This window comes from Fusarium phalaenopsidis (assembly GCF_050370095.1).
Source record: "Fusarium phalaenopsidis strain FUZ10S chromosome Unknown contig_32288, whole genome shotgun sequence".
NCBI classification, from domain to species: domain Eukaryota; kingdom Fungi; phylum Ascomycota; class Sordariomycetes; order Hypocreales; family Nectriaceae; genus Fusarium; species Fusarium phalaenopsidis.
Window position 1 is genome coordinate 1687775 of NW_028145412.1, and position 21759 is coordinate 1709533.

Sequence of the window (21759 nt, forward strand, 5' to 3'; positions counted from 1 at the left end):
CAATCATTCCCGAATGCAACAAGAAACTCGCAGACGATTATTGTTCATAGCTTTCTTTTTCCGACTGGCTTGCAGTGGCACAGGTCAGTCTTGTGCTTTCTTGGACGTAGGCTATACCATGTCTTCTTTGAGGCGATGGCTAGTGTCCACTTTGCCAACAACGATAATAACAAGTAAGGATAATTGAATAGAGTCTATACGAGCTTTACAATTGAAACTACTAAAGAGCCTTGTAGTGCTTGGACGCGCTATCTAAATCACAAAGATAGCCATCAACATAGCGCCTGCCAACCAGACAGAGGCGGCAAGTCTGCTGCTACCACCAACGGCCGGGGTATGAGCCACAGTCCCAGATGAAGCTGCGGGAGTAGCTCCCGATCTTGTTCCATTTCCTCCACAAGTGGCCTGCTGCTTCAGTAGCTTGAGTTCGTCGCCCACAGCGCCAGTGTCGCCTCGAATAAACTGCCATCGGAGCTCGCCCTCATCAATGATAGACATCTTACCGAACCCAAAGTGAGTCTGGTCGAGGACCTGAGTAAAGTTCTTGATCGGCTCATCTTTAGCCAAGAAACTGTGACTCTCAATGTTTCCAGCAGCACCGTTTGTGATGTGGGTGATTGACTTGCCATTGTTGACACGGTAGGTGCTGTTATCAATGACGGAGCCCATATCGATAGTGCCGTTGAAGCCCATCGGCAGAAGACGCTCATACCAGTGGATGTGCCCAGCGATGTAAACATCGACGCCGTGCTTGAGCATCAGCTCTTCCCACGCAGCACGCATATTAGCCTGGTATGTGGAGACCTCGGAGCTGTATAGTGGGCGGTGAGACATGACGATGACCCAGGGAGTCTTGCATCGGTCGACACTAGCAAGGTCCTTTTCAAGCCACTGATACTGCTGATAAGCCTTCTTATTATTGATATCTCCCTCGACCTTTCCAAACGGACCTGAGTCGGTCACATAGGTGTCTCCAGGAACAAGAGTATCGTTGTGCTTCTTGGCCTTATCGCGAGCAAAAGATGACTCTGGGCTGTTGGGGTAATCCGTCTCACCGTTGAGAGAGACAAAGTGGGCGAGACCATAATCGAAGGAATACCAAAAGTTGCCAACACCACCAGAAACATCACCTGGCATCTGGAAACGATACTGGTAGGCGGTAAAGTTGCGCTGGGAAGGCGGGCAGCTGTAGTAGGTGAGGTTGGAAGTCTTGGATGTGCCGTTGGCCTTGTCGTCGTTGAGGTAGGCAGTCAATTCGTTGTTGGGACCATCAAACTCGGAGCAAGTTGCCTCGTGGTTTCCAGGGAGGACCATGTATGGAATCTTGGTAGTGATGGCACCCATCCACTGCTGCCAGAGATCCCAGTTGGACTCGTAGATGACGTTCATGTCTCCACCCTGAGGGCTGCCCTGGTTCGGTATCTCGCCCTCGGGAAGAGGAGTCTTGTACTCCTCAGGGATTGGACCACCTCCAGGAAGCTCGGTATCGGTGCCATTATAGCAGAGGGGCCAATCGTCAGTGCAGGGAAGAATGCCAGAGTACCAGTCGTCGGCGTAAGAAATATCACCTCCGTGCCAAGCGAAAGAGGCACCGTCATCAACTGCCTCTTCAAGGTACTTATGGGTGCCTTGAGCGTTGGTGTAACCCATGTCGTTGATCACCAAAGCAGTGAAACCCTTGGAGTCTCCAGCTGGGCGAGCAGTCTTGAAGCTGAGCACATCAGACTCAGTGGTGCCATTGGCAGCAGGAATCTGATAGTAGTAGGTAGTATCAGGCTCGAGACCGTTGATTTCGACGTTGTGGAAAAACTGGCTGCACTGCGTGACTGCCTTAATCATTGAACACGGAGGCGTCCGGTCATACCTGTGAAAGGTTAGCTTTATGCGGATTGATGGCCATCTCATATGTAGCCATACGTCTTGGAGGAGCCCTTGGCGATGTTGGTCAAGCTGTCGGGAGACTTGCCCCAGCGGACAGAAGGAGACTCTCCCAAACCGAAGGGGGTCTGGAAGTGGACGTTGATGCCCTTGGGCCAGTACGAAAGGGAGATGACATTGACATTGTTGGTGGGATTTTGGCTCTTGGGCTTGACAGCCGGTGGCTCAACGAGACGAGGGAAGCCTTTGCCATTTCCGTTGACACTGGGATCAACCCAATCACCGACAGGCACCTCGGGTCCTGTGTATGGGTATGTCTCATCCACATCACGACCCTCGATGGCCGGGGCAGCAATGGCGCCGCATGAGAGGATGGCCGCAAGAGCGAGACGGTTCATGGTGGCAGGGAATGGCGATGCTTGATCAGAGGCTTGCAGACATGCACAAGCCGAAGACAAGAATCCGCAGCACCAATTATATACTCATGACCGGCACTCACGCACCTATCTTCAAAAGAACCTAATTTCCGACTTACCAAAGATGAACACCGAGACTCTGGTTCTCATGCATCGTATCTATCCCCAATCTTGGTATTTCCGTGTTGCTAGATTCGATCTACGGACAATTGGTTGCCGAACATCCGCTATCATCCAAGATTGGCGAAGAGTTTCTCCCACGTGCATGGGGACACTGACAACCCCTGCAGCCGTTTGTTCCGGCGCCCGCTAAGTTAGTAGTTGGGAACTTTTGTTTGACCAAATCAAGGAATTGGTATCATTGTGCAAAGAGTAGTAACTGGTAATTAATTAATGCCTATTGGGCAGAGACCTGGGCCCTTGCAAGATTGAGCGTGTAAGCTTGAACAGTGTTCGGACCTTGCCGGTGTGGTTGGTAGTGGATGAGACCTGTGGTGTGGAGGAGCGAGTCCCGAAGAGCAAAGACAGGTTTTGTCAGCATCGTTTCAAGGTAAACGACGAAAAGCATAGCTCAAGAGACTATCTAGACCCGCAGTCCTTCATTCCCAGGCGATCAATGGGGGTCAAGTTATAAATTTCGCAATGTTTACAGAATATCCTGTTGGACGTTTGGGACAGGGTTATCGGCGCGCGGTGTCGTCTCACAATGTGGAGCTTGGACGGTGTCCTCCCGAACATAATAAAGCCAATTGATTTCTATCCCTACTGAATATACAGCAAGAATACGTTCATCGTCCGACTTCGCCCAGGTATATGCGACAAAAAGAGCATGCCTTCTTCCATGCGCGAGCATTTTGTGTGGCTGAGTCGATGGCTGGTGTTGCTGATGGTGGATCTTGTCTGGCAAGATGAGGTCATCGCGTGGCTCGCAAACTCTTATCGAATCAGCGAACGTTGCGAGGTCCTGACTGCGCCACAATCGACGGGGAGTGACTCTTCGGCGTCCTTCAGTACCTATGCGAACGAGCAATCTGGAGTAGTATAAGACCACTTGACCTGTTGCAATTATCTGAAAGTGTCACTTGGCTCATTGGTAAAATCACCTCCCAATCATGCCCAAAAACAGACCATCCAAAGCCAAACGAGATGCAAAAAAGTATGGCAGGCTCCATCAGCAAAGGGAAAAGAGGGAATATGAAGCCGCAAAGCAGGTGGTCGACGACGAATCCCTCGATTTCCCGGCCAAGATCGACCTCCTGGCCAAAGCGCGAAGGTGGTTCACTGCTGACACGACAATTATCGACAAGTACATGTCAGGCGAGTTGACAACTGCTGAAACTGTCGAGATACTGGCCAAGCCAGTTGACGAGGCATACTCGTCGGCTGACTTTGGGCGGCAATGGCATAGGCAAGAAATGGTTGCTCGCGGCCAGCGCAAGTATCACAGCCCTGAAAAAGCGCTGGAGATGTGGGGACCAGAGGAAGACTGGCCAGAGCCTGAGACGGAGTTCGACGCTTCGCAGAGCACCGAGATGCTCTTGTGGGATCTGTGGTACTCCATCCTCCACGCCGCGAAACGCATACCATATGCCGACGGGGCTCGCCATGACAAGCTCGTCGAGCTGGCAAGGGCTTTCAAGGCCCGGCCTAATCCGCCTCCACCTGTTCCAATGACGATTCCCCTCAAAAGGGAATGGATCTGGGAATCTGGAAAGCTCTGGACAGACCTGACCGTCTTGGGCATATCAGTGGCTGAAGTCTCGAACGATTCCCCTGGCTGCGGAGCCGGTTGGTTGTGGCCAGAGCTTCGAGCATGGGAGAATGTCAATGCTTTCCTGGCGAGACTGACGGCGAGTCATCTCATGACCTTCCAAAGTCTCGGCCTTTGGGCTCTAATGGATGCCACAGAGAGATCTCTCAGCGTAGGGTACCGGCGAACTTGTCCGCCATCGGGTAACGAGATTCTCTCCCACAGAGTGATACTGGCATCGTTGTGGGTGACGATCACTGGCGAACAGGTTTTCGCTGAGTACTACCCCAAGATCCGCGACAAGAGGGATATAGAAGTTGTTGACAGGATTCTGGACTTGAGAGATGATAAGCTACCTTGGAAACGATCTAGGAAGAAGTACAAGGGTCGAGCGCGTTGGGAGACAGCTCGGAGGGAGTTTGTGCGAAGACGGTTCGAGGCAGAATGGCACAATGAGAGCTTGCCTGTAGAAGCTCGGGAGATGGCTTCTAAGGCTGCCAAGGCGGTGATTCCATTCGTGCAGTTTGGAGAAAATTAAGAAGATGGATTAGGGTTTTTTATTAACCATGAATCACGTTGCGCTCACAAAGACAATTCCAACCCTGAAAGGTATTGTGAGTGAATACTATAAAGCATCTCATTCTAATAGTCTATCAAATTTCACTCAGGGTAGGCAAATCCTTCATCCTGCACACACATCATAAACCGTAGACCACTTTCCATCAAGCGCCTCCTAGTTCCATGTCCCGATTCCAGAGTAGATGTCTATTTTCAAGCCAAGACTCCTCAAGATCGCCCAGACTGCTGTACCACACCCCCCTCCAATCCAAAGCTCCTCATACTTTCACCAGCGTGCTGCTGTACCAATCCGTACCCGACCCTAACGTGGGTCTTATCCAAACCACCTCCAGGTCCCAGCTCGTTGAGACTTTGTGCTCTTGTGGCCTCAATGATGGACGATGGTTTCATGTCGCGCATCAACCCTTCTTCACGAGCCGCTCTAAATCCCAGGAGCACACCGATCGAAGCTAAGACGAAGCTGACTAGATACACCACTATGAGTTGTAGCCAATCATAGCGGAAAGTAGTGCTCAGTCGTGTCCGAAGACACGGATATTCCGTCTCGGGGCCTCCGGAAGCGTATCCTGAGGGTTTCCCGTTCGAGGCCCAGGAGACGACAACGAAATCCGGTTCAGATAAGAGCGATATGAGAAGGTCCTCGTACATATTTTGGATGCCTTCTTGAAGGTTATGAATCGGGAGAAGGTTTGGCTGGGTGAGAAGTAATGTATCTCTTGCTTTCGAATTGATGACCTGTAGTCCGTCGCCTGTGCGCATGGTTCCATTTAGGTATCTCCTCAAGCCATATCCGAGTGTATGGTAGGCTGCTACTCGCCGGTACCTGTGGAGATCATTTGGGAGTACATAATTCTCTTCTGGGGTAGCCACGGTTTGATCCTTGAGCCTCTTGTCTGGGTCCCTCTGGTTTGGGAGGTATCTTGTGTCAACCACTTTGTTGAGGAATTTGCGGCCTATCACTTTGTGGGATTGCTCGGCTCTGGTGTAGTTAAACCTGATGGTGTAGTTGACCTCGTAATGTTCGCACCCAAAAATGACTGGCTTGTAGGCTTCATACCAATCCGATGCATTTCGGCGCAGAGGTTGGGGGAGTGAGGTGTCGTTGACGGTAACATACCCAATCCAAATGATGGGTTCAGTGCGAAAAGCCCCCATATTCTTCGGATATGGCGGGTCGAAAAGAGGCATCCCGCCGAAACTGGAATTAATTATTTGCTCCATACCGTACTCGCCCCTGTCCATATCAGCGAAGTAGGTATAGTTGGCCTCCGGCGCGATTATGCTAATGTTGAACGGTGCTTCAGAGCCTCCGAGCTTCTTCACCTTGGAGCCCGCCCCAGACGCGAGCTCTTGGCACTTGTATCCTGGCCCAATGAAATTGATAGTGTAGGAACAGTTCCAGCCTTCAGAGCATACTTCACTGCCCGCATTTGCTCGAACAACAGCTTGGCGTTGGTAAATAGTCCGAGCGAGAACGAACTCGAACCCGACAGTTTCACCGGTGAAGTAGTTAAACTTGTCCGTCGTAAATTCCTCATCGCTTAGTTGTTCTCCAAAGTCGGATGTAGTATTCCAGAGTGAGAGCGATCTCCCCGGGCGGTTGTTGATTATCGTGGGATAGGCCCAATTGTGTGTTTCTTCGTTTGAAAAGTTGAGAGTCCGCACAGATGAACACGAAGTAGTCAGAGTCCACACTGAAGGGACAGTGGAAAGAGTCTCTGAAGTCAGGATGACAACAAGAGGTGTGAGCCAGCAGTAAAGAGCGAGACAGGTCGACACCTTGGCTCTTTTTATCGCCCTCCAATCGAGCAGAGAAATGAACTCCGTGTTTGCGGTAAAGATCGAATCGACTGTGTCGAGCCGAGCTGTCTTGCGTCTTACGACGAGCCAGGCCCTCTGCTGAAATGCCATGGCTACGGCGGTTCCGAAGCTGGCTTTGGCACAGAAGGCGATGATGGTACCATATCGGAACATGAGGGACTGGGCATCGCCTTCCCTGCCATGGAGATGACGGTAAAATAAATGATGACTGATGGCAAAGACGGTGCCTGTAAATAGCAGGAAGCACATTTTCCAGGGCCTAAGCAAGAAGGCATCCCAGGAGTTGTGGAACCTTGTGCATGCTCTCACGATGGCATTCTTAGACCCTGGGTTGTCCGAGTCGTGTGGGATCGCAGGGGGCACGGAGCCCAGAACAGAAGGCTTCATCTCGCTTTCCAAGGGCGACACAGGTCTTGTTTCATCCCAAGCCAGGATAGACTCATCGCGTTGGGTGTGATTGTTCTGCTGGTTGGATTGTGGGTGTGGTTGGGGGCTCTCCATGTCGCTCTAGGATCCGTGATCTGAAATAAAAAAAGGTGAGAAATGACGAAACTAGGTAAGCAAGGGCAAAATCTTCCAGGTAGGGTCAAGTACCAATTTATGCAAGAAACGGCTGTCTTGTTCACAGCCTGCTTGCTGTTGGATCTGCACATTGGCAAGCCACAGCCGAAGTACGAAACACGGCTCAGTGTGGCACAACTTGAAGTTGTGAGGCCAAAACTGGCCTAAGCTCCGCCGGGAGTATCTATGGGGGGTTGTAATTGGATAGCCTGCCGCCTCTTATCGAGAAAGTCCTGCAAGCTGGGCTTGTGCTGGGGGCTTAGGCAAGCCAGGCTGTGTCCTCAGAGACACGTTCCTAAACGTGATTGGTCATAATATCATGCAGAGAAGTGTCTGTTTGTGGTTTAAAAAGGAAACTTCAAAAGTTTTTAACCGTAAGCGAGAATCAGTTTCGTGACTAGGCTCAAAGCTCTAGCTCTTCGATGAGTGAAACCGAGATCGTTTCCTCCCACCCAGCCCAGTGCGTCCGGTCCCGCCAGGGATACTCGTTAGGACCTTCTCCTGACCCCCATAACATCTCGTCGATGTCATAGCATCTAATTAGTATTGCTTTGACTTTCGTTATTCTTGTCTTGGCGCCACTACTATAGTCCCCTACATCTCCCATATACTCGACAACCCAACAAGCGTTGATCCTCGAAGACTCCGAAACCTGTCTCGGTTTTGCTAAGACTTTTTCATCTGACTTTGTTGACTGCTCTTCTCTTTCGATAACAGTTGAGGCTACGGCAGCTTCGATCTCACCAACCCAGGGGCCCTCTCTCCCGCTTTTCTTCAACAAGGTGATGGCTCGACGCCGCCAGGTAGGATGTCTGTACTTCAGTGCCGTAAAGTAGAGGGGATGAATAATTCCCATCTCTGGAGTAAAGAATGGCAGGCCTTTGTCGCCATCCAAGGCGTCGCCACCGTCGGTGTGGTGAAAAAGCGTCTCAACAGAAGTCACGATTTCCTGGAATTCGGGAGCATAGTCATCGAATGCCGATTCATGGGGCTCAAGGGCGTTGGCGACATGGACGAAGGCGGCGAGGCATTGTGCTCGGAGAACTAGCAGCTGCTCATTGCCCAGGGTAGCCTCTATATCTTTGTGACGAGATAGCCATTGCTTCAGATCAGCAAGATGGCGACCTTGTTCGATGAGAAGCCCAGGCAGTAATATTCGACGGCTGACGTATCTGTATCTCGATGCGTTGGCGATGAAGTGATAACACGGGTGTAAGATGCGAAAGAGAGCTTGATCAGGAGCGCAAGATAGCAGAGCCCCTGGGGTAGGAATAGGCAAAGGGGGCAAATCGGGTGCACGGCCAACCGCGAACGTTGCAGAATGGAGATCCAGTTTTCGTAATAGCAACGATACTTGTTCCATGTTCATGATAGCCTTCTCTGTCAGTTTTGGGTCAGATCTCAGCAATGCAAAAGCTCCTTGAAGATGTAAGAGACCTTTATCGAGCCGTTGTTGCAAAGCTTCGGCACATGAGAGAAAGAGACACGCCACAATACAGGGAACTATTCCATGCCTGAGGGAAGCGAGGTCAATCTGCACCAGATGCAATGCCCTAGTGTAGTGCTCTATAGCCTCAGATGACTGGTTGCCTCTTAGTACGTGTGCATCGTATGACGCGCCAAAGGCTGCGGCTGCTGCTTGCACCGAGGGGATGGATTGCGTCAGCTGAGGGATAGTGTGAGACCAGAACGCTACCTCAAGGTCGTTCTTTGACCTTCTGGGTCCTTGCACTAGAACTCTGCATATGAGATTGACGAAGCGATTCTGCGGGAGGCATAGATTGGGCGCAAGGCATGTTGTTGCTGGTGCAGGAGGTGCTCCATATGGATAGGCGCATGGTCGCCTAGATGTCAAGCACCGTCGGCAAGTTGGCTTTAATTCGTCGCATTTGATTCGCCGGGATCTTCAGAGAAGTCGTCAGCGTCATCATGAGGTCCAGATCCAGATAGAAGACTCACTTGCAAGTGAAACACCCGAATTTTGATTGCTTGACGTTGGTCCTGGTTCGCTTGGGCTTGGCCTTATCGGCTACAGGTGTAAGCATGCTCCGCACTGGTCAGTCAGTCTGATAAGGCTGACGACGACATCTAAAGACCGAGGGAGGAAATGCAGGAGGGAAAGACCGAGCATTTAAAGGGAGTGCTCCATCAAGAGTATTTAAAAGAATGAGTTCATCATCAACGTGGTGGATCTCGGTTCCATCTCTAATCGCGTCCATGCCAAAAGAATCCTAGCGTAAACTCAAAGACCGAGGAAATACTGGAGCCTGGCGGAAAGTGGCCAATAGGCAAGCTCTGTCAAAGACCGACGATCCCTGGAGATCTGGAGGATTTCGTGGTTTCATGCAGGGGAGCCGCTCCTCCACAGGCAGCTCGGTCTTTGATGTAACTATTTTTGGGGAGGGAACAATTGCAATAAGAAGAAGACAATTTGAGTCAACACGTTGAAGGAGACTCGCGGATATTTAGTTATTTATTTGCCATGCCTCTAGCTGTTCTGCTGGTCGACCTGATTCTTCAACTGCCTCCCAGCCGCTCGTCTTGTCTCCCTCATTTCCCTTCTGCTCAGTCCTTTCTTCGTTACACCCACCATCGGCCTTCTAACACCTTGCGCTAAAACACCCAAATCTCGATCTCAAAATGGCGCCAGAACCACAGTTCTGTACAGACATCACCCCCGAGTGCCTGAAATACACCATCTACGGATACCGTCCCAACCTAGGTGTCAACGCCTTCTTTGTCGCCTTCTTCGCCGTCTGCTTCGCTGCACACATTTGGTTAGGCATCCGCCACCGCACCAAAGGCTACGCGATAGCCCTGGCTCTTGGCTGCTTGGCCATGGTTTTAGGGTATCTCGGCCGCCTCGGCTTATACTTCCGACCCTTTGACGCGATCCCCTTTCAGGCTCAGGTCTGCTGCCTCATCATTGCTCCGGCTTTCAACAGCGCGGCTGTTTATCTCATGCTCAAATACCTTGTCGAACTGTTTGGTCCCGAGTGCTCTATTCTCAAACCGAAGCAGTACACCATCGTGTTCGTTACCGCCGACATCATTTCCCTGGTTTTACAGGCAACTGGCGGTGGCATCGCAGCAACTGCTGGCTCCGACAAGGATATGCTTGAGCTAGGAAACAATATCATGATGGCAGGAATTGCGTTCCAAGTCGTCACTCTATCCATCTTCGCCATCCTGTCGGTTCTGTTTCTCGTCAGGCGAATCGCGGCGCGTCCTGTAGATCCTCTCTCCGGCACCGCATTGGAGGCATGGCGCAGCATGCGTTTTCGCCTTTTCTTGTTCGGTCTTATCACTGCGTTCACGGCTATATATATCCGTTGCGTCTACCGAATTGCCGAAATGAGAGGTGGCTGGGGTAACGACCTCATGAGGGATGAGACTGCCTTTATCATTCTAGAAGGATTGTAAGTTTTCATAACCATGTTTGAAGATTCAGTCATAGTCCTAACTAAATACGATAGTATGATGCTCATTGCTACCTTGGCTCAGACCGTCCTTCATCCCGGCCATCTCTTCCCGGCAATGCTTGGTCCACAAATGAAGTCGAGTACGAAAGCCTGACCGTACAAATATTCCAGGCTAATGGATCTCAGAGGATTTTTCAGGAACATGGACTGACATTACGGAACTACCTATCATCACTAAATAAGCGACTGTCACGACAGAGTTACGAGACTTGCCATGGGTTGGTGGCTTTGCGGCAAAATGTTAGGTTGCGACTCTAGGGTGGGTCAGATCGCGACGCTCTGTGCAGAAACGCGAGCCGACCACGGCCCCTTATAGGGGCCGGAGAGAAAGATGACAAATGGGAACTGATAGAAGACAGTTTTGCTGAGAAATAAGTGCCGGTATAGGAATTGGTAGAGCTTTGGCATAATTCTGGTTATTAGTCGATCAGTTGGGTGATACAAGCCTTAAATAACACGCGTCTATTTCATTCTATCTATAACCATCACGTCTATGCCCGTACCCTATCAACTTCATTCTGCAAATAGACAGATCAGAGATACTGTCGAATGTTTGCCAAGTTGAAGATGGCACTGACACCATACCGCGCAGTCTCGTTGGTAAAAACCCAAGGTGCCTCCTCTCCTTCATTGAAGAACTCAGGTGGGAACGCCTTATTGACCTCCCAATCCTGATTTTCCAGGTATCCATCGATGTTGAAGAACTGATTCCAAGCGGCTCTTCCCAGCTCTTCACTATTTTGCTCAACCGATGCTATCGCTGTCAACGTGGAATGACTTTGACGCCACATGACTGTGGGTTCTGGGAACTCGAAGCCAAACTCTTTAAGCTGAACCTCGCGGGTTCCATTGTAGGCTCTGCAGTAGCGAAGCCAAACTTTTGTAAAGGTTCCAACTGCCGTAGGGTATTCGTCCTTGGCGTAATCCAACAGCTCAGTGAAGATCTCGGGGAAGCCAAATAGCATGGACAAATGCGAAATCGCCCATGCAGGAGTAGGAGGAGGGCATTCCAGGATATCGCCAGTCGTGGGATTCAGGAGGATTGCATTGTTCCCAATTCCATGCGAAAGCTTGGAAAGACCCTCGAGCATCTTAAACAGGAGATCTCTGGACTGTTCCCAACCCTCTGTTCGTCTCTCCCAGGTAGTTAACCACGAAGCAGCAAGAGGACCACAGTCAAGTCCAATGTTTGCCATCGCGAAACCATCAGGAATGCCTGCATGCTCTTGAACCTTACGGTGCGAGTCAAGGCCAAGAAGAGCATTCTGGCATTGGCCAAGCTCTGAGATCAAATCTCCCATGCGCTCGTCGCCCGTCAAGTAGTAGTAGATGCGCCTGTACAGCACATTGGATATGCGAAGCTGCTTTGAGCTGTCGCTAAAATGCTGCACGCCGTGACGAGTTCCAAAGCCCTTGAACTTGCCCGAGTGATAAACGTCGACCTCGGCGGTGTGTGTCGTCATGGCTCGAGCCATCTTGAACACGTCGGCACGACCTGTGTGGAGGAAGTACAACCACAGCCACAAGTCTGTTGATAGCTCCGAGTTGTCCCAGGCGTAACCGCCGACATCGTATCTCCATGCATGGCGGTATGGATCGTATGTGTGTTGGACGTCGCCATAGTCTAGGAAGCCGTACCATCGATGCTGTTCAACTTGTCCTTTGTAGTACTTGAATAGTAGGTCGAGGTTCTTCTCAATGCTGGACTCTTTCTCTGTTAGAGCATTGCCCAAGATTCGAGAGTCGGGAGACCAGCAGCCATGGAAGACTTTTGTCGAATGCATATACTCTGGTGTCGGGGAAAGAGAGGGAGGATCGCGAACAAGGGATGAAAAGCGACTAAAGTCCTCGTTGGATGGTGTGGTTAAGAAAGGTCTGAGGAAGAGTTGGTTGGATCGTGCGATGCCATTTGCAGTAGCAAAGCCTGGCTCGTAGTCCTCGTATGTGACATTGAGGGCATCCAATTGCTTGGGGTACGTGTCTAGCCCAAGGCCATCATGGTAAGGCATCGTCTCGAGGGGTTCAGCCAACGGAGAGTACAGCCACATGGTGATTATTCCCTCATCCTTTGCAAGGTTCGACAGGTCGATCTGGGTAGGGTACCGTTCCCAGAACTCACTCAGGCCAACTGCAAGTCCACCATGGTTGGCTGACCCGACGTATACCGTTCCATCGGATCGACCGCCGCCGGTCGACCTGACCCAGGAGCAGCCCGATTTCGTTCGTTTCTTCACGGTGAAGCCGTCCGATGATAGTTGGGAGAGGGAGTATGCGTCCCAGGTTGGAACCGAGGCCAGACCGGCAGGGAGCTTGGTCTTCTCCCACTCATCCTCTCGAAGCGTGACAGGCCGGCCAGATGTCTGGTCAATCCTGTTCTGAATGGTTGGTCCAAATCTCAACCCCGAGAGGCCTTGGACTTCCTCCTTCAAGACACCTCCGGCTGCACCACCAAGACGAACATGTCGGTTGTAGAACTCGGTATCTTTGAGAGGGACTTGAAACTGAACACCCAGTGAGGTCAAAGGTTGGTCGCCATCGAGATCGTGAATGAAGGAATGGACGATTCGAATTGTGGGCGCGTCCGAGTAGACATAAACTCTGACATCGAAAGGGAGATGTTCTTGACCGTCGGCGACAACATTTCCGGAAACTTTGACAACAACACGATTGTCGGTCGCGTTTTCGATGGCGATGTTCTTGACAGATGTCGCGTATTCTTTTTTGTTGATGGATGCGACAAGGGTTGCGCCCGAGCAAAGAGAGCGACCGCTCAGAGTGAGGCTATTGAACAAAGAAGACCCAGCTGAGAGCGAAAACTCAATCCCCAGCCCAGCTCGGGTAGATACCGAGATAATTCCAGACTCATCCTTGATGGAAATGCCACCGGTCTGCTCCACGCTCGTATCGACAGGCTTGACACGATAGACCTCGTGACGACCGAGGTTACCACTAACGGAGTGAGCCGTCCACTTGAGCGAGCCATCGGGCCAGTAGGCAATCTCGCGACAATCGAGCGGGTACGTCTGATCATCTCCCCCAATGGTAAAGGCTTGGCCCGGGCGAAGATACCCCTTGGGCCAGGGCAGGCCGAACGAGACACCGCTAGCCGAGCTCTTGTCGGCCACCAGCCAACGCACACTGGCGGTCGACATTGTCCCGAGTGGCGAGTACAGAACGTGACCAACAGAAAGAGTCAAAGGGGTGACAAGGGTCGGAGAAGGGGTCAGGTTTGGGGGAAAGAGAGCACAATGGGGTTGGGGGTGTTGCCGCTAATTGTAGGCTTGACAGGCAGCGTGATGGGAACAGGCCCCTCGTAATTAACTGACTGGCTCTAATAAAGCCAAGCTTGACAATAACCTCGGGGGTTGGGCAGGAAATCAAGTTTAACCTTTCCTGGGGTAAACGCGGGGAAAAGGGCGGGGAAGACGTGGATAATATCATCCCCTTCGAGTCTTGGTATTGGGTAATTCCACCAATCCAGGCTAACACCCCGGCGGATCTTGCCCCGAGACGCGGGTTAAGTGCCAGCATGAGACGGTATCCATTCGACCGACATGACCGAGCCTGGATTACGGCGCAGCAGTGACTGACGCGAGGGCCATATATACCCCCCTCTTCTCCGTGCGGAGTAAACAAGGTCAGACTCGGTGAACTTTCATCTCGAGATCACACACTCTTCAAGACACGACACTTTGCCCAACATGGTTGAACACCAGGAAGACCGCAAGGACCCCGGCACCGTCGACGTCCTCCCCGACAGGGACGAGGAGAAGAACCTCAGCGGCGATGACCTCCTCAAGGGCGCCGAGCAGGCCAATGAGGCCGAGCACAAGCTGAGTCTCCTCCAAGGTCTCAAGAAATACCCCAAGGCCTGCGCCTTCTCCTTCCTCTTCTCATCTGCCCTGATCATGGAGGGTTTCGACAAGGCCTTCATCACCGCCTTCTTCGCCTTCCCCGCCTTCCAGAAGCGCTATGGCGAGCTTCAACCCACAGGCGATTACCAGGTGCCTGCCAACCTCCAGGCCGCCATCGGAAACTGTGTCAACGTCGGTCAGATCATTGGTCTTTTGCTCAACGGTCTTCTGGCTGATTGGTTCGGTTACCGAATTGTCATGTTTGGCTGTCTCTTCTTGATGATGTGCTTCATCTTCCTTCAGTTCTTTGCCACCAGCATCTACATGTACCTCGGCGCTGGTCTCCTCCTTGGTGTCCCATGGGGTGTCTTCCAGACCATCACCACGACATATGCCGCCGAGGTCACCCCCAACGTCCTGCGACCTTACCTCACCATGTTGGTGTCCATGTGCTGGAGTATAGGCTACCTCATCGGCACCGGCACCCTCCGAGGCTTCCTCTCCATGGAAGGTCAGTGGGCTTACAGAATCCCCTTTGCCATGCAGTGGATACTTCCCATCCCTCTGGCGATCGGCATCTACTTTGCGCCCGAATCCCCATGGTGGCTCGTTCGAAAGGGCCGACATGATGATGCCGAGAAGTCCCTGCGAAAGCTTCAATCCCGGGACGGCACTGAGGAGGAGATTGCCAATTCCATGTCCCTGATCAAGTACACCATCCAGATCGAGAACGAGCACCGATCCTCTAGCACATACAAGGATCTCTTCCGCAAGAAGAACCTCCGACGCACAGAGATCACCGTTCTCACATATGTCGTCCAGGAACTCTGCGTCCCGCTTGTCTCATACGTCGTCTACTTCCTACAGCAAGCTGGTGTTCCCACCTCTGCCTCGTTCAATTTCGGTATTGGACAGTACGCCATGGCCATCGTCGGTGTCTTCATCGCCTTTCTCGTTATTCCCAAGGTTGGCCGAAGAACCCTGATTCTGTGCGGTACATCCTTCATGGCCTCTACGTCCATCCTCATCGGTTTCTTGGGTATCCCAGACACGCTTAAGCAGACCAAGTTTGCCTACGCCATCGGCAGTATCCTCCTGATCGAGTACTTTGTCTTCTTCATCACCTGCGGTCCCGTCATCTACACCGTCGTCACCGAGATCCCCTCTAGCTACCTCCGAATCAAGAGTGTCGCCATCGCCCGAGCGGCCTACAACGTTAACGTGCTCATCTACGGCCAGCTCGTTCCCCGCATGGTCCAGCGTGCCGCCTGGAACTGGGGAGCCAAGTCTGGTTTCTTCTACGGTGGAATCATGTGCATTGGTCTCACCTGGGTCTTCTTCCGTCTTCCCGAGACCAAGGACCGCACCTTTGCTGAGATTGATATCCTGTTTGAGCAGAAGGTCTCGGCTAGGGACTTCCGAAAGGCCAAGGTCGACTTGACTACCAAGACTGTGACTATCGATAAGGAGGCAAAGTAAACGATGGATTTGGACATGAGTACTTGATAATCTACTTTCTTATAGTCTGAGTTCTGTCACCATGGCCATTGGGTAGTGGCGATAGTGTCTCGACCTTGGAACTCTATATAGCAATCTATAATGTTGCCTACACCAGAACGTTCGATGCTGCGTAGTGCTAAGCTTTAATGCGAAATGAATAATATTTTGATTCAGATTGAATCCGTTATCATCCCTGTCACTCTAATTCTACTTGACATGCCGTCGGCCAAACTCATAGCTTCCCCATCCTTGGTTCTACCTTGTAGCCTGCTGCAGCCCTTCCAAGTTAGGCGCCATTGCCGTTATACAGCAGCAGATTCGGGACTTCCCGTCGATCCGAGATAAGGTTTTTAGTCGCTAGTCCTAAAATCCTCGCCTTGATCTGTGCAGGGGTTCGTGGACCCTCCAGTGCCAAAAGATACGCCACCACTCCAGCAACATGAGGTGCCGCCTGGGACGTGCCAGAAGTGGTATAAGTTGATGTAGACGACGTGTACCAAGCAGAGGTGACACTCTCTCCGGGTGCAAAGAGATCAACTACAGAGCCCCAGTTGGAGTTCCTCCATCGCTGATAGTTATTGTTACTTGCGGCGACCGTAATGGCGGCGGGAAGATTGGCAGGGGACCAGTCAGCTGAGTCAATATTGGAATTGCCTGCGGCCGCGACGACTGGGATGCCGTTATCGATGGCTGCCTGGACGGCGTTGTTGACGACAGTCGAGCTAGCAGTGAGAAGAGACATGTTGATGACGGCCTTGCCGACGCGGTTCTTGGAAATGATGTCGCGAACGGTCCAGTCTAGACCGTCCAAGATCCACGCACCAGAGCCAGAAGAGGCGCCAGTAACTTGGACGCCGATAATTGAAGTCTTCTTCGCGACTCCGTAGGTAACTCCGCCAACAATGCCCGCGACGTGAGTGCCATGGCCGTGATCAGTCGCTGCTCCGTTTGTCGCATCGTGGGCAAGGGCGGCTCTTCCCTCAAACTCCCTGTGACTGGCCAGAAGTCCAGAGTCCAGAACATATGAAAATGTTCCGGCACCGGCGCTGGAGTCGTACTTGTAGTTGGAGGAGGAAGAGGGGGGATTGGCGTGAGAGATGGCAGACAGGCCCCAGGGAGGGTTCTCCTGCGTAACCGGCGAGGCCAAGAAGACCTCTGGGTTCTTCTCCACAGCGGTAACCTGTATATTATACTTAGTATTTCTCTGTTAAAACTTCCATCTCCGAAAGGGACTCACGTTGGGATTGTGCTTAATGGCATCTAGCGTGTCCTCGTCAAAGGACCCGACATACGCCGAGAAACCAGGAAACTGGAAAGTCTTCTCAAGTCCAGCCGGAGCATCGTCACGCTTCGCCACGTTCTTGGCGTGGAGCTCCGAGACCCACCGAGCATGAAGCTTCAAGTCGGAGTCGGAGGACGCCTCGGGTTTCAGTGCCACGAGCCATTGTTCGGAAGCCGGGGCAGTGGATCTTTGAGAAGCAGGTAGGGCAACGGCCAGCCCGATGGCTTGAAAGACGAGGACCAGAGATGCAAGACGAGCCATTCTTCAAGAGTTTAGGCGAGTGTGATGAGCACCCATAATGGGCGGGCATTCGGTCAATAAATAGTCACCACGCCAAGCAGCCTATCCAAGTAGCCTACCCATCGTATCCAAAGCAGGAAGGTGTTTAAATATGCCTGCCAAAAGCTCTACCTCGTCAGTTTACAGGGGGTTCAGTCGTATTCCGGATGGAGTTGCGACAAGGGTGCCGAAACAGCCTTCCCGAGTCGGTAGACTGCTCCGATAACGTCAAGACTGAGTCTTATCTCACTATTTTAAACTTTAAACTTCGCAGATCATGTCAAGGGATATAATAGAGTGATAAGATGACGCTTTGACACCATTGCATAGGCGTGACGATATTTGCTAATACGATAATGAGGCTGTTGATCGTTGCCTATATTGCCAACCCATTTGCTTGTTGCACCTCTACTTCACTTTCCTGTTATCAACACTCTTTTCCCTCGTGATTGTATTGTAGATTTTTTTTTCCGTGCTCGTAAGCTGTTATAATGCCTCCACGTCTCGTAAGCGTCTTCTCGCTCAGTTAACTAAAACTGAAACTGCTCGCCACCGACTCGGATTCCTATCGTGACGAACTTGATGTAGGAGCGTCTAGTATTGTTAAGGAAGTCACACAAGGTCTTAGATAGCCGAGAGAACTCGCCGTTGCTTCATCTCTACGTTGCATGACAGTTCGATCAACCAGTTATTAGCTTAGCTCCGTGAAAAAATACGGCCTAACACCAAGGTTCAGTTTTCCTTATTCTCCAACAGAACTCACCGAGGCTAAGATAATACAGTCTTGCGTCCGGGGGAGGGTCAATACTACAGACCACCACATCTTCCACGCTTTATGCATGGGATTGATGTCGATGCACCGCCTGAGCCCACGAGGGAGTTGTATAAAGCTCGGCCATATTGATGCCTCCCCAACTATCCCGAGGCCACTTCTCCTCTGAGCTCTTAATACGCTTTTGTGGCTAAGATGCCGCCGCTTACACCACCCGGTGTCCTGGATTCAGAGGTACCGTTCTCTCTAGACATACACTTGCGAATCTCTTTCTACGCCTGGCGTAATCTGAGGTTTGGATTGGGTTGCCAGGATCAAACTATTCAAAATAACTACGGTGTGAGATGTAGGACTCCATTGTGCAGAGCGTTCCCTGTCCTCTGTTGCCACTCTCATGACTTCGGCGAATCAGAACCCAAGTTTTAGTGATAAGGCAAATGAGGCGCACAGGAGGCAGACCTGTGGCTATCGACATGATAGGCGGCGTTTTGCAGGTTGACATCAAGAAGGAGGGAAGCGTGACCTGCGACCAGCTGCAACCTTGCCCAGCCCCGCGCTCTCACGATTCAGCCTGGAGGCTTTTGCAGACATAGCCACTGCTTCAAGCTTCACTCACAACACCAACCCAAGCAGCGGACAAGGGCACTCTGGTCTCCAACCACGGATGCGCTCGTTGGTGCTGCTAGCATCGCTCTCGTCACTGACTTGTCGGCGGAGATCGCTTCACTCCGCTGTACGGGGATGTTGAGCGCAGGCAAAACGATGGTAACCGACTGTGGCAAGATCAAGCTCTCGCAGTTCCGTCCCTACAGGGATGCCCAAGATTTGTCGCTAAAACACACCGCGTAGCTCTGTTCTGTTAGCTATCGAAATTCAAAAATCTGACAGCCGCTCACGAAGGAGAAGGCGAGCAATGGGGGAGTGGAAGACAGAGGCGAGAACACAGCGAGACCGATACCATCCAACTTTTCAGAATAGTCCACGTTTACTGCTGACTGTGGCGTGTCCGTCTCACCCGCAGGATCTCTGCAGCACCCTGCCACCTTGTGACGTGTTCATTGGATGGTAGAGAAGAGAGGACAGCCGAATCAGTCTCGATTTTCCCCCTCTACCATTCCGTAGACGATCTCATGTACAGGAAAGCCTAGTCTGCCTTGTAACACCAAATTACAATTGACATGCAAGTGACGTGGCTATCCCCCTCCCCCCTTCCTGTCCCCAAAGGCATATTCTGCACCGCTCATTATATGCTTTAAGAAGCCCTACCGAGCTGAGAACGCAAAAAACTTTCCTTCCAAGATCTACAAGTCATTCCATTCCGAGCACCCTAAAGCACACCTCCGCACTCCCTTTTCCACGCATTCAATATGTTCGGTGTCGGCACATCTCCTCTAGAAATTGCCAAATACCTCCATTTGCTGTGGATGTTGATTCAATTGCTCAAGGAGGGCGCGGTTGCGGGATTCGCACAATTTGTCCAAACTTACGAAGACTTTTTTACCGAGGCGAAGGTGCTGGAGCAATACGCAAAGGACGACCTGTATATTCAGAGAAGGCTATTGGCCACACAGAGGCTCCTTCATGACTTCTTTCACAGCATCGAAGAGTTCTCGCCGCACTTGGGCGAGTTCAGAAAGCGTGACTGGAGATCACGTTTCAAAACTGCTATGGCCAAGGTGAAATGGGCCACACGGTCAAGGCAGCTCGAGGGACTGCAGAGTGATCTCAAACAACACCTTGAACACTTCATGCGACTGCGCGTTCTGACGACGGGGGAACTGAGGTGAGTTGAAAGAATTCCCTACAGCCACTAAAGCTTTTGTCGTGGATGCCTGGGAGAATGAACGACGCTAAGCTCCAGCTTGACATTTCAGGTCCACGGACCAAATCTCTATTCGCATCAACGCAAGCTCGACCGGTTCAGCTTCTATTCCTCAGGAGCCTGATTTAGGTGGTCACTTCATATTTGAAACTGCCTGTAGAAAGAGGTACAGGATCTTGTTTTACGAGATATCAAGCTTGGAAGTAAGTTGTGATCACTTGCAGGAGATCCACTGGGAGCCGTTCTAATATGATCCCAGGGCTTGCACCAATGGCTCCTCCGCGTCTTTGATCAAGGCCACTCCGGCCGGAAGTTTATACAAGATATGTGTTATGTTTTAAAAAACACCAACACCAACAAAGACATCCTCCCAAGCAGCCCTTGTCCCAGGCCCTTTCGCGATATCATCTCAGCAGATCATCGAGTCGAGATGAGCATCGTCGTCTCATACGAGAATCTACCCAAAAGAAGAGGCAACTGTCCAAAATGCAAGACCAGAGGAAAGAGATGGTATCGTCGTGCCATGGAGGTGACTTGGTGCGTGCAGCCTATCAATCACAACCGCCGAAGGAGTGATCCATGCTAATCACACATCACATCCAGCTCCAAGTACGGCCTTTGCATCCGATTTCTGGGTTCAAATTCTACTGGACCTGACCCATTGACCATGGCTGCCCTCGATGACATTCGGGCCAATGGCATCAAGCAGTTCTTCGAATGCCAAGCAGCCCCTGTCCACAGCACATCTACGGCAGTCGAAATAGAACGCTGGCTTGAATCAAAGGTCATTGAAACTCGGCCCTGTTTTGAGCAACCTCTTCATCCTGTGAGAAATCACGGAGCTCCCGACCCCTGGGTTTTCCGGAGAGTAGTGGTTTGCAGCTCGCAATGGCCAGGAGATGCAACCTGGTCCAACATAGAGAGAGCCGAACAATCCTTATTGGATACCGTGTCTATGTTGAATTTCTGGATCACTCAAATCGATGCGGGACATGACTTGGCCTTCATACGCCTTGGTAAGTGGATTGGGGTCAAGGACTGGGATCCCGTGATCGGAGACGAGGATCTCCTGAGATGGTCCGCTCGCCTTTACAGGAACCGCCAGCCGAGCCCCGACAGCACTTTACATTGCGAGAGCGGTTCAAGACAGAAGGGGCATCTGAGAAGCATTTTCAGCCACCCGTCGTCCGTCTTCGCTGCTTCTTATGGCTATATGCCGACATTCTTTCGGTGGAAGCCAACATTCTGCAGGCTTGCTCGGCGACTCTGGACGCGTGTACGCCACAACAGGCCTTTCAAAAATGCGGGATGGTAGAAAAGGCAGCAGGCTTCCTTTTCATTCCTCATATGATCCTACATCGATGCTCTTTCAGTCTTGTACAGGATGTCGTTGGGGCTTTCACCGTACCTCAACACCGAGCTATCCCTCCTGCAATATGCCGGCTCATGAGTGGGTCGCGAGACCTTTGCTTTCACTACTACATGAACGGAAATCTCAGTCAATTTCCGCTGAGTCCCTTTCCTAAGTGTTTCTTCAAAGAAACCCTGGCCACAGGAAACGCCGAGTTGGTCGCTTGGTTGAAGGCCTACCGTGAATGCCTAGTGTCCATCATAGACACTGAAGGAAAGGCATTGATGCTTTCGGATAGCGTTAAGCCAGTGCGTTTGCTCCAATAGGGAAGCAGGCAGTCTCCGACTCGCATCACCCTAAGGGGCCAATATCACGCAGATTGGTGGAGGAGGGTCAAAGAAGACCTGAGCAT

The 21759-nt window shown here is 51.5% G+C and overlaps 6 protein-coding genes across 6 annotated transcripts; 3 read left to right on the plus strand and 3 right to left on the minus strand.

The window, feature by feature from the left end:
- Positions 1-252: 252 nt before the first annotated feature.
- Positions 253-2276, minus strand: LRP88_04128 (Metallo-dependent phosphatase-like protein; the record flags this gene model as incomplete). Its single annotated transcript, XM_083240709.1, has 2 exons — positions 253-1864; positions 1918-2276. The coding sequence occupies 2 exons, from the start codon at positions 2274-2276 to the stop codon at positions 253-255; spliced, it is 1971 nt and encodes a 656-aa protein (XP_083103999.1).
- A 1130-nt stretch (positions 2277-3406) lies between these two features.
- LRP88_04129 (DUF3632 domain-containing protein) lies at positions 3407-4582 on the plus strand (the record flags this gene model as incomplete). The annotated part of the gene is made up of 1 exon (XM_083240710.1): positions 3407-4582. The coding sequence occupies one exon, from the start codon at positions 3407-3409 to the stop codon at positions 4580-4582; it is 1176 nt and encodes a 391-aa protein (XP_083104000.1).
- Positions 4583-9645: 5063 nt separating this feature from the next.
- Positions 9646-10581, plus strand: LRP88_04130 (RTA1 like protein-domain-containing protein; the record flags this gene model as incomplete). The annotated part of the gene is made up of 2 exons (XM_083240711.1): positions 9646-10424; positions 10482-10581. 2 exons carry the CDS (start codon positions 9646-9648, stop codon positions 10579-10581), a joined length of 879 nt encoding a protein of 292 aa, XP_083104001.1.
- A 439-nt stretch (positions 10582-11020) lies between these two features.
- LRP88_04131 (uncharacterized protein) lies at positions 11021-13639 on the minus strand (the record flags this gene model as incomplete). Its single annotated transcript, XM_083240712.1, has 1 exon — positions 11021-13639. The coding sequence occupies one exon, from the start codon at positions 13637-13639 to the stop codon at positions 11021-11023; it is 2619 nt and encodes an 872-aa protein (XP_083104002.1).
- A 549-nt stretch (positions 13640-14188) lies between these two features.
- Positions 14189-15820, plus strand: LRP88_04132 (uncharacterized protein; the record flags this gene model as incomplete). The annotated part of the gene is made up of 1 exon (XM_083240713.1): positions 14189-15820. The coding sequence occupies one exon, from the start codon at positions 14189-14191 to the stop codon at positions 15818-15820; it is 1632 nt and encodes a 543-aa protein (XP_083104003.1).
- Positions 15821-16127: 307 nt separating this feature from the next.
- LRP88_04133 (peptidase S8/S53 domain-containing protein) lies at positions 16128-17384 on the minus strand (the record flags this gene model as incomplete). The annotated part of the gene is made up of 2 exons (XM_083240714.1): positions 16128-17021; positions 17079-17384. The coding sequence occupies 2 exons, from the start codon at positions 17382-17384 to the stop codon at positions 16128-16130; spliced, it is 1200 nt and encodes a 399-aa protein (XP_083104004.1).
- Between the last annotated feature and the right edge of the window lie 4375 nt (positions 17385-21759).